Genomic DNA, 12,390 nt, shown 5'->3' on the forward strand with positions numbered 1-12,390 from the left:
GTCAACGGTTTCCAAGTGAAGCATCATTGCGACAGCTGTAAATATCGTCATAGAGAGACAGTAGAGGACCACGTGAAAACGAGAGTCTGCTTCTCACACACACACACAGGAGGCATCAGCCTTGGGCTGGGGGCCTGCAGCACCCACACCTGGACTGGCCGCCAGGAGGGCAGAACCTGGGACTCTCCTGAGGCCAGGTGCAGAATCGGACAAGGGGTGCTGAAAAGAGGAGAAAGCATTCCAAATAAAGCCATCAATTGACCCAAAGGCAGAGAGCATTCTGATCAATCAGGATGAATGGGATTCAACGGGAAAGGGGTGCCAAAAATTAAGGTGGGCAAAGCTTCAGGAGGCCTGGCCTAGTGTCTCCTAGAAGACAGTGGTGTGGCAGTGAGTGTCTGCATCGAGCCATCACTGTGGGAATACGTCACTGAACCTACTTTCAAGTATAAAAAACACATTTCTATTAACTCACAAAATGCTTCCCAAAAGATTGCTTCAGCTAAGAACAAAAAATCTGCCTGACTTGACTACAATTGTTTGTAGTGTTCTGTGGCTTCCAGCAAGCCACACTCCAAAAACTACGAGAGTGGAGCTCCCTGACATCACAGGGCTCAAGAGCGCCTGACTGCTGGGCTGGAGGGGACCAAGGGCACCAGACGCAGCAGAGGGCACTGGCAGATGGGCACCACCTGCCTCTACAGGTGCCCCCATCAGCAGGCTGATGGACACAGCCATCACAGGCAGGCCTCCAAGTCAGAACATCCCCTCTGCCTGGAGGGGACAGTGTACCAGCCTGCGCATCTGGGAAGGGGCATCAGACAGAGGAAGCTGGGGGACAGTGGCAGGTGGATGCCTGCCCAAACAGACAAACACACTCCACCTCACATGCTCCCTCCTGCCAAAGCAGGGACCACTCACAGCTTCTTAATCTGTCCCCAGGACAAACTCAGTGACTTAAAGGAGGGGTCTATCTTGGACCCCAAAGAGCAGCAATCAATCTTAGGAAAGTGCAGGGAGCTTTATGCACTCAACAGCTGGGATATTATAAGTAGACCAGTTGTTTTGTCCCTGGCCTGCCCGGGCTGATGGAAGAAAGTACAAATGCCTTTGTTCAGAAACAAGGCACTACGCAATCAGCCTCTGCTCTGGATAAGGCAAACCCACTCAGAAGCTTTTGGAGCTAGAATTGGCTGAAAAGTCACACGAGCAAGCCTCGGTCTGGTGTGGAGGCAGAGGGGCACTGTGATGGACTGAAGGTTTTTGTCCTCCCAAAACACGCACGTTAAAACCCTAACCCTCAACGTGATGGTATTAGGAGGTGGAGGCCTTGGGGAGGTGCCAGATCATGGGGGTAGAGCCCTCGTGTGGGATTAGTGCCCTTATAAAAGGGACCCCAGAGAGCTCCTTGCCTCTTTCTGCCTCACGAGGACAAGGAGAAAAGAGCATGCTATGGATCAGGAAACCAGCCCTCAGCAGACCCGGAACCTGCCATCACCTTCTCGCACACTTCCAGGCTCCAGAACTGTGAGAAGTAAACGTTTGTTGTCTGACACCCAATCCGACCCCCCAGGTTTATGGTATTTTGTTATAGCAGCCATAGCTGACTTAGATAGGTACCTAAACTCACCCCTCTGCACCTGGGCGGTCCTGTTGGGCCTAGTGAAGGGTCAAGGATCTTTGTGTTTTACCAGGAGTAGAAGAAAGAGCTTCTATGGGAGTCGAGATAGAATAATGCAGGACCTGAAGTCAGACTACCTGTGTTCAAAATCCTGGCTCAGGCAGCTCACCTTGGGAGCACAGATGTACAGATAAACAAGGGGAGGAGTCTAGAATGATCCATAAGGTAACCGGTAAAAGTTAGAGACATCAGTAAGAACCCACGTTTAACTTAATAGAGACACAACTGGTTACCTACAGAAACAGACGCACATGCACACGGGTTGGGGTACACACAGGTATTTTTCTTTGCTCTGTCAGATGAGAAGGCCTAAAAGAAATAACACCCAATGACAACCACCACCCCTAGCACCCAGATCTTGGTTTCTAACACCATTCTCCAGTAAAAGGAACCAAGACTCCTGAGGGAAAGGACTGGATCTAGATGGGAAATAGACAAGATGAGCCTCGAGCATCTTTCAGTATCAGAGAGTATTGCAGAAGGGCTCAAAAAACAATTGACAAGGACGTATCAAAGGGAAGCAAGGAGCCCACTGGAAGAACGCCTAATGGACAAAGCAAGAAAATAAATAAAATTTGTATTGCATTATAGCCCAAAGCACAGAATAAATATCCATGAGTCCACACTGATGTAAATAAATGACTGAATAAGTTAGTAAATGAAGGACAAGACCCAAATCTCCCTTGCAGGAGGATAATTTATGGAGATGCTCTTCCCTCAATGTAGTGGAGCATAACTCCCCACTCCTTAAGAGCAGGCTGTGCTTAGATTTCCTTCCAAAGAGTACAGCATGGAACGGAGGGGGAAAAGTGACTTTGCACTGGAGGAACTTGACAGACACTCCCGCAGCCAAGTGTCAAAGACCAACATCGATAGTCAGAGATCATGTTGATAGGAAATGCCTTCAATTTGATGTCGTGCAAATGGCCCTCTACCTTTGGGATCCTCCCCAAAACCCATCACACCTCAATCTAATCACGAGAAAAACATCACTCGAATTCCAAGAGAGGGGCATCTGCAACACAGACTCAAAATACCAGTGCTGCTCAGAGCTGTCAAGGTCATCAGAAACAAGGTAAGTCTGTGAAACTGTCCCAGCCAAGAGGAGCCTAAGGAGACATGACAACTAAATGCAACGTGGTGTCCTGGATGGGGTCCCAGAACAGAAAAAGGACATGAGGTAAAAACTAGGGGAGTCTGAATAAGCTACAGACCTTAGTTAATAATAATGGATCAATATTGGGTCATTAGTTGTAACGAATGAATCACACTAATGTAAGATGTTAATAAGAGGGGAAATGGGATGTGGGGTATATGGGAACTCTCTGTACTATCTTCACAATGCTTCTGAAAATCTAAAACTGTTTTGTAGAGTAATCAGGGGGGAAAAAAAAGATCCTGGCTCTACCACTCACTGGTTATATAACCATCACTAGATGGATTCTGTTCTGTGCCTCAATTTTGTCCTCTATAAAGTGAGATTACTGGTTGTAATACCCACTTCACAAACTTTGGGGGCAGATTCGATGAGAAAATGTGTGTAAAGCTCCTGTCCCAATGCCTGGAATACAGGAGGTACACAAATGCTGGTGGGACCATTATCATCATCATCATCCCAATAAGATAAAATTTTAAAAAGAAAAACTTATTAGCAACTATCTCAACAATAAAAGTTTCCCCCTTTATTGATCTGGCAATTTTTAAACTCAAGTTACTGGGTGGAAAGGCTCTGAACCCTCACCCCGAACTCACGCCCCAGGATAGGAGAGTGAGCACACAGTGAATCTGCTCCAACGAAAAGCGCACCGGAGGCCACCTGGCAGGGAACAGGCCGCCCAGCACAGCCCACGCAGAATGTGGCAAAGCATCTCAGAGAATATGATTATGTAAATATCATCTAAATGCCTATCATCTTCCTATCTCTCTCACACACACACACACACACAAAGTGAATCCGTATGAAATTAAATGGTAATGTTGTTCAGTTTGCGCTGGAAAGATGGATGAATTTCCTACATGACTCGGAATATTCTACTGATTCTGGACAGAATGAGGGGTGATATACAAACACAGTAAATATTAGCATATAGGAAGTGTGAATGTTTCATAAAAACATTCATGCATTTTTTAGTCATTTACTAGTTAACGTCACATGACAACTTGGAGTTTCTACCTGGAAGTGGGAACAATAGATTTAATTTATTCACCCCAATCCCACACTCATAAAGAAAACAATATTTCATAATGTATAACATTACCAGAGGGACCATAATTCATGCATAAAGGGTCAGAGCTTTATAATAGATGGGTTTTCTAAAGTGGTTGGGAAAACCTAAGATCCAGCCCCAGCAGTCTGACCAATACATTTGAAATATGCAAAGAGCTTAAGTCAAGCACATTATAAATGACAGCGGTCCCTGTCACCACAAGTCCACCTCAACAATTAACGGGCTTGGCTGGGCTGCCAGAAAGCAAACTGTGATTTATTGTTCTCTTCAGATTCGTAAAAGCAATGCCATCCAGGGTGAATTCCAGTATGAATCCACATGGGAGAGAACTGATGTTTCCAGATGCCCACGTGAGTAGGTTACACGTCTGAAACCACATTTCTTTTCACCTTAATTCTCAGCCTAATGGGAACCTCTGCTTTCACCCAAGTTCTCTCGATAATAGTCAAAATCTGCACCGTATTAACTCAAATCCACCTAAAATTTCTCTAATGAAGCATCAGCAGGAAGCCAAGTTGGGTCAGCGATCTCCCCAACCCTCTCATTTTACAGATGGGAAAACTGAGGCTACAGGGCAAAACAATTGGCCCAAGCTCTCAACAAAGGCAGCAACCCTGCTGGGAGCAAAAACTGAGGGTCTTCTAAGCATACATAAATGCTTCTGCTTAAAGCCCACTATGGACTTCCTTCCTCTGTTCCTAGACCCTACTCCCGCCTGTCTCCTTGCTCATTTCACACAACTCCCTCCTTTACTCCCACTTCCTTCTGATCCTGGAACACTGGGGTGTTCCTGTCCAGCAGCCCCTCCCTTGCAAGTTCCGCTGCTGTCCCCCCAGATTCTGCAATAGCTGGTCTTTCTTGTCATGCTCTGGCCACCCCACCTAAAGTGGCCCTCCAAGCCCCCAGTGCACCGTCCATGCTGTTTTCTTCCCTGCTTGTATCCTCTTGGAATTTGCCTTGTTTATTAATTTGCACACTTGGCACCAAATGGTCTCCAATCTAAACCACGAGTTCCAGGAGAACGGGGGCCTTTGCCATCTTGGTCACGCCTTTATTCTTGAGACCTAGACAGTGCCAGGCACGTGGTGACCAGTTACAAAATAAACAAGTGCACTATGTTTGAAAGGTATCAAAAATTACTTGAGCTGAAAGAAAAATCTAATAGCAAGATCCCACCTCAGGGTGAAAACTAAGGAGGAGGAAAGGCTATGTCTCCTCGGGCACAGAGTCTATAAGGGACCTCAGTTCACTGAGCAGAGAATTAACTCAATGGTGAAATCTTTATAACTGTGCCCAGTGACGCTTTCAAACACCCAGCTGAGTGGTAATGCTCTCACTTCCAAGCCACTCTCTTGGTTTCTTTTCGATTTCAGAATCAAGGTTGAGCTTGTGGATAAGCATTTAAGGGTGCTTCAACAATTTCAAATGAGCTGTGTGTGTCTGTATGTGCATGTGTGCGTGTGTGCGTGTGTGTGTGGTCCTGACTTCATTATTAAACGACTGGTCTAAAACTCGAGATTCGAGACACGTGTGCACGTACAGCATTTTCAATCGCATGTGATGTTGTGAAGAGCTATTCTGTGGCACTTCGGAATTCCTGAGAGCCATCCAATGGCTCGGGAGCTCTACAGATAGCAGAGAATGTGGGTCAGTTAAGGCTCCCTGAAAACGTGGCCCCGTCCATACAGAAGGTCCAGGCGCGGACCCACCAGTCCTTGACAGTCTCATGCCCTGTAGTCTAACCACAGCAAGTGGCATTTACACACGAAAGAACCGAGACGAGCTCTAAAATGGCACAGGGTAGAAATCCGCTCCCACATGCCCACACCACGGATACAGCAGAGAAAGGCTGAGCAGGAGCTGCTGCGCTGTATCTGCCGTAACAAGATTGATCTGTAGTGAAATAAAAGATAATGCAATCCAGAGGAAATAACTTTGGTTTCCTCTGAGAATGTCTGATGTTGGCAACTTGCAAGCCTGCTTCCCTCTTCTGCCTCCACAGTGCACAGCAGCCCAAACACACAGGGACTCCTCTGGGCAAAGGGGCCTCGCTCGCTCACTCACAGCCAGAAGGACATATTTGCAAAGCAGCATCCCACCAGCTGCCCGGGACTCCTGGGGCAAGCCAAAGCAAAGCAAGCAGGGCCCGGATGTCCACGGTGTGGTCGTGCCAGAGCCGCTCAGAGCTGTCCTGTGTGGATGGGCTTCAGAAACTACCCCGTGGCTTCTGTTCATCTGAAGCCATGTGGTTTTCTACCGTTTACCCATGGCCCCACCGTGTTTCACGTTAATGGCACAATTCTGGAACAGAGTTTTAACCCCAGAAGATGTTGAGCAGTCAATGTTTTAGATTCTGTCTGTAAGACACAGAACCTTTTCTCTTGGTCTGATGTTACTGTCACTGGCATGTTTCTTACTGTCACATTTTACTGAGTGGGAATTTCACAGGCAGAATGGCCAGAAGCAAAGGTAAGGAGGGGGAACCAGCTGGCGAGTTCTGGGCCATCATTTCAGAGAGTGCCTCTCTGTGTGAAATGGTCCTGTAAGGCCAAAGCAAGTTCCCAAAAGCAAGTTCAGCTCTCCCCACCCGAGATCCTAGTAACATCTTAGGAGGGAGCTGCCGCCCACCGTGTCGCAGGGCAACGGGTGGCCAGCAGCTTCCATCCCTGGAAGATGCTAGTAAGTCTCCATAGCCTGTGATTTGCAGATGATTATAACTCCTGCTCTGCATATCACTGTTACTGACAGGCAAATCCCATCAATCAAATGGCATGACTGATTAAAAAGGAGGCAAATTTGACACAAATAGCCTGATAAGCCATTTTTTACACGGACTCCAACAACTGCACGTGCTCATGGTTGTGGGTAGAAAAGCCAGATCTGATACAAACCTTTCCTCTCCCCATCCTCCAGCGGCCTCGCTACACGTGCTCCAGCAAGACTTTCCAAACTCGAGCATTTTATGTCTCACAAGGAAAAATGTAATTCAGTGTTGGGGGCCGGGGAGGGGACACAGGCGTTCAAGATCATAGACAAAAAAATTCTCCTCTCAAAGAGTCCCACTGAACCCCCAATTTGTCAAGGAAGAAGATGAACTGTAGCCGGGGGCCCTGACGGCATTCAGGCAACAGCCAAGGTACCTTCTCAATTTTGCTCATTTCTTAGTCTCTAGCCAAATGGAACTTATTACTTATGGCTTGCTGGGATTTATGAATTATTTATAAAAGTAAGTCTAGGTCTCCAGACTCTTAAAAGATAACACAACAGTCCCCTCATTGTTACCCACAACCGTGCTTCTAGTAGAGACAGCAGACAGACCTTCTCCATAACACGCTGCCTGTTTGGGGGGAAATAATCATCAGGAAAGTATCGAGCCTGTAAGATTATTTGGCAGCTATATATGGGATGCCTGGATGTATTTTTAAACCAGTCTCTTTTATTCTAAGCCAGCCTGGAATTCAAGAAAGGTGTGGCAGACGTGTGCCACAGACATATTTCCCAACTTGAATATAAACTGTCAGGTCCTGCCAGTTTGACCTGGTAGCCTCAGACTGTGATCAGAAAGGGAAAGAGGTATTTTCCCCCTTAATGGGTATCCAGCAGGTTCAACAAGGCTACGCCCATGAGTCTCCCAGAGCACATGGCTGTGGATCCCCAGTGGGGACTGAACCACCCACCGGAAGACACAGTCTCAGGAAGGCGCTCCCTCGCCAGCTCCCCGGGACACGTGAGCTCCTGCTGGCTAAACACACAAGACACTGCACCCTGGATGGGCTCTCTGCAGTCACAGGCCCAACTGGAGGGGTGGTGAGGCACCACTGGGTTGAGGGGCACGAAGCGACCAGCCAGATGTGGTCACGCCCATATCTCCAGGACAGTGACACTTTTGCCTGGCAGAGAACTCCCCGGGTGGAGGTGGCTTGTGAAGCCCTGACCAAGCAGCACCTGGCCTTGATGCAGGAGCCCTGAGGGGCTGGGGGCCTCCACTCCCCTCCAGAGACACCTACTCCTCACCGGCCTCACCAGCCCCACAGCAGCCCTGCCCTCAGACAGGCTCCCAGCCATAAACCTCTCCTCAGTACCCCTGCCCCAACTGTCTGGTCTGCACCCCACCCCCAAGCAGGGTCTAGAGGAAGCAGAGAGGCTGGACATCAGAAGCCCAGGAAGGCAGACGGCACCTCAGGCCACCGCAGGCCCTCATCCTCATGGAACCTCCTAAAGCCCCCGGGACACATGCGCTGAGCCTGCAAGCCCCGTAACTCTCTGCACACAGATGATACCCTTTCCCCAAAGAGCACAGCCAGCGGAAAAGTAGGCAGGAGGCAGTGAGCTTACCTTGCTGGAAAACATCTGCCAGGAGGGAGGAAAAACAGGGGAGAAGAAGGGGAGAGAGAGAGGAGAAAAAATATTAATCATCATGTTGAAAACGACAGTGGTGATCATCAGAGCTCACATATGCTGACTTTGCTAAGCACTCTCGGTACAATATTTCCTCTACTCAAAGGCAGTGGTTAAAGAGCTTGAGCTCTGGAAGGGAACTGCCTGGGTTTATATCCTGGCTCGATGCTTACTAACTCAGTGGCTTACAGTCCCCTAAACCACAAACAGGCAAAAGCATTGGAAAGATAAAGCAAATTACATCCTGTGTTTTAAAGGCTTAGATCGGTGCCACAGTAAACATGTAAGACTTGGCGGTTACCATTAATGTTTATATTATTATTATTTTCACAGCAACCCTATAAAGTGGGCTGTATTATTATTTCCACTTTACAGATGGTTTGGAAACTGAACCTCTGGAAGGTTGAGTGACTCATCCAAGGCCACAGAGGAATAAGCAATGGGCTTAGGATTGAACCCAAGTCTCCGATTCCAAAAAGCATCTCCCTACCCACGACTAAGCTGCCTGACCAGTTTATCGATAACAACACAGCAACAATAGCACATAACAGGGTAAACAGAGGAAGGGCCTATGAGTGCACTGAAGAGGAAGGGCCTATAAGTGTGCTGAAGTTCCGTATTTCAATCATAATGAGCACAACATTGGTATGAATTCTCCACGTTATAACTCACAACTAGTAACACCATATCTCCATATTCAGTCCTAAGTCAGAATCTCTTAAAAGGTGACAAAAATGTTAATTACTCTTTTTCAACAAATATTTGAGAGGCGACTGTATGCCAAGCACTAGGTCTGGCACCAGGGAACACGCATCTCAGCAAAAAGCGTAAATGAACAAGCAGTTACTGACACCCGCCAAGGACAACCACTGGCGTGACTTCTAACACTTTACATTCGTTTTGCCCGTTGTTGAACTTCATATAAATGGACTGACACAGTACGAATTTTTTCTGTCTGCCTTCTTTGCTCCGCAGTGATCGTGGGAGTCACCACGCTGTAGCACGCAGTAGATAGTGCATTCTCACTGCTGGATAGTACTTCATTGCGTGATTATACCGTAATTTATTTCTCCATCCCAATGTGGATGGAGATTTGGAGTGTTTTCAGCGTCGGGCAATTAGGAGTTGTGGCATTGCATCCGTATCTTCTGGAGAACACACGTGCCAGGTACTTGTGACATCCAGCCCATGTATTCAGGTTCACCCTGCTTCTACTGCCTCCCAGTCGCCCCAAAAGTATTTTTGTCTGCTCGTTCTTTCTCATTCAGCCACTTAAGTGTGGAAGACAGCACTGGCAGGAAACAGACAGCACCACCCAAATGTGAGCTAGTTCTTGCCCTGCCCGTGGGGTTGTAAACAGGTATGAAACTTCCAGAAGATAGTTTGACAGTATGTATGGAAGTGTTAAATATACATGCCTAGACGTACGATGCCACTGCTAGGAATTTCATCTAATGAAATACCTAAAGGTGTTTCTATGATGGTCATAGAAATATTTATCTTCAGGTTATGGAATCTGGGGCTATTTTTTAAATCGTATGTAAGTATTTCTGTATGATTTTAATTGTTAACAATGAAAAAGCCTTACATTTATAATCTGGATTTAAAACTGATCAACTGTATCTTAAAAACTAAGAACCAGATCAATATCTAAATTTGCTGTCAGTTGTCAACTAAAACAACAGATCCTCTGAAGTTACAATGGCCCACAAATGGTACGGATGAAACATGCACCTGGGGTTAAACAGACTGCAAGGAGAGAATACCTGTGAGAGTAGTTTTCATTCCACGGGGGCACGTGTGACCCCCACGAGGACTGTCATTCACATGCAATACACATGCTCCCCAGGGCATACCCAAGCCAGCGGCTTTGGTACCAATGAGACAGACTGCAGGCTCACAGCTCCCAGGGAGTTGTCTAAATCACCACCCTTTCCTGAAAGCCAACCGGGATGTAAATGTGTGATAGCGCCATCCCAGGACAACTTTAATTCTGCTCTAATTTATACATGCTGCACATTATTCTCTCACCTCAGTGATTCATCACTGGCCCAAGTTCTGACACCATAGTGTGCAGAATGCCACTCAGCTCCTATACCCTGACACTGTCCAGAGACTGAGAGAAGGACCGTGTGCAGCTCCCTAAATATACTGCAGTCACGTGCATTTGCTGCCTGCAAAGCACAGTCTGAACCACTCACCCTCTGACCAGCCTGCACACCTGGAGGAGCCCTCCTCCTCCGCCTTCAAATGTCACAGCCACAGTGAAGTTTCTCACAGCCTATCCCTACAGAGAGGGAAGTCACCCCTTCCGCCTCTGTGCTCCTAGAGTAACGTTGCAATTATAGCTCATGTTATAATTAGTTATTTATGTAGCCCATGAGCCCCTGAGAACAAGAGCTATGTGTCTTAATTGCCTTTGTGGGTCCTAACTTCCTGGCATGGTGGGATCCCACACAGGAGGGAAGGACAGAGGGCAGGTCTGTCTTAGCACTCATCTGCTCAAACCCCCTTATTATACAGATGGGGAGACTGAGTCCCAAGGAAGTAAGAGATTTTTCCCAAAGTCACACATGGCGCCCTTTAAAGGCTAAGCCAGGACTACACGAGATTCATTTAACCTCAATGAAGCACAAAAGCTCATCCCTATTATTAGCCAAGTACAAATTAGAGATTTATCATTCTCCTCTAATGAATACAGACAAAAATTTCCAACATTGAAAACATCAGTGAAATAAGATTAGTCTTTCAAATACGGATCCAGTCTCGACATCCATCCAGAATCCTCAACCTCTCCATGGCTTTTGACAGGGAGTACTTCCTTCAAAATTCAGTACTGATTTGAATCACTGAAAAGCATTACTGGTCAGGGAGAGAGGAAATTTAGGCAGGGTTCAGGAATAAGAGACCTTATTCCTTCCAATTCCACTGTACATTTCATGGGTTAGCAGACAAGTCTGTATGGAGTACTATTAGTTTCCTCTATTACAGAAAACTGTCCTGATTTTCATAGAAGCTATTTCAGATTTTTAAAACCCTCTTTTCAGCTTCATTTACATTTTGCACCTTTTCATTCAAATGTAAATTTTAATAAACACTAGTATAAATATTGCAGCAATTTTGCATGAGTTATCTTGTAATTTACACTCTAAATTTATGTCTTTTGTAGTCTATGGCATAAATCATTCTGTTCTTAGCATTATTTAGCTCTTTGCTCTGAATAATTACTGCTTGGGTACCTTCTTTAAAATTCCACTTTTCCAGACTGAAGCAGCCATCCAGGCTCAGGCTCGAATGATTCATGGACAGAAGAATGGAAATTAAGTGAGGAGTGGATTCTTTGCTGTCTGGCAACATTTCACCCAGCCTCTCCCCACCAAGACCTCAGAAGACATAAATGTAAAGATAAGAAATACCCTTATCTCCTATTCTGGAGTTTCTGTCCACTACCATCAGCTCTCAATCTGTAGGGACTAGTCAACTTATAAAAATCAAATGGCCTCAAATTTGAATGCAATCATCTCCTTCCAGTCTAACCAACCACTAAAAATTGTTTGGGAGTCAATCACTTACATTATCTGAGCCTGAGTTTCTTCCTCGCGGACCTGGAGATATTTTAATACACACGCCATGGTGCTGGGAAGGTTAAGCCAGATGATTTACACAAACATTTCCCCATTCCCCGCTCCTGCTGCTGTGGAGAATGACTCTGAGAGTGAGTCTTGGCGCCATCTTCTCTGCTCTCCCAGGAACTGGAAATCCACACAAGTACAGAGCTGGGAGTTGCCAGCGCTCACCCTGGCCACAGTCAGGTTGAGCCCCAGGGACACCAGGGACACTTGTGCAGAGGAAATGAACTCCTTCAGACAAAGCTCTGCTCATATTCACTTCCCAAGGGAGAGAAACCTCAACCCCAATCATTCATGTGAACAAAGAAAGCCTGTTCTCAGGCCCCACCCCCGCCCCCTGGAGCCATTCTGGTCCTCTAGATAGATGAAAGGGCATTATAAACTGGTGATTCAGAAGTGGGAAGAAGAAAACGAGAAAGACTCAGACTTGCCTTTCTTAGCCTCGACGTCCAAT

General features: G+C 46.6%; 1 protein-coding gene across 3 annotated transcripts in view; it reads right to left on the reverse strand.

The window, feature by feature from the left end:
* GFRA1 (GDNF family receptor alpha 1) overlaps positions 1–12,390 on the reverse strand; it is a 197,492-nt gene that overhangs the window by 132,804 nt on the left and 52,298 nt on the right. For 2 of the 3 annotated variants that reach the window (XM_031461830.2, XM_031461829.2), the window contains exon 5: positions 8,245–8,259. The exons of the other annotated variant lie outside the window; for it this stretch is intronic. In XM_031461830.2, the coding sequence (XP_031317690.1) occupies positions 8,245–8,259 (15 nt within the window). The remainder of the gene's footprint in view (positions 1–8,244; positions 8,260–12,390) is intronic. 3 annotated transcript variants of the gene reach the window in all.

The sequence above is a fragment of the Camelus dromedarius genome, chromosome 8 (assembly GCF_036321535.1).
Source record: "Camelus dromedarius isolate mCamDro1 chromosome 8, mCamDro1.pat, whole genome shotgun sequence".
Taxonomy (NCBI): domain Eukaryota; kingdom Metazoa; phylum Chordata; class Mammalia; order Artiodactyla; family Camelidae; genus Camelus; species Camelus dromedarius.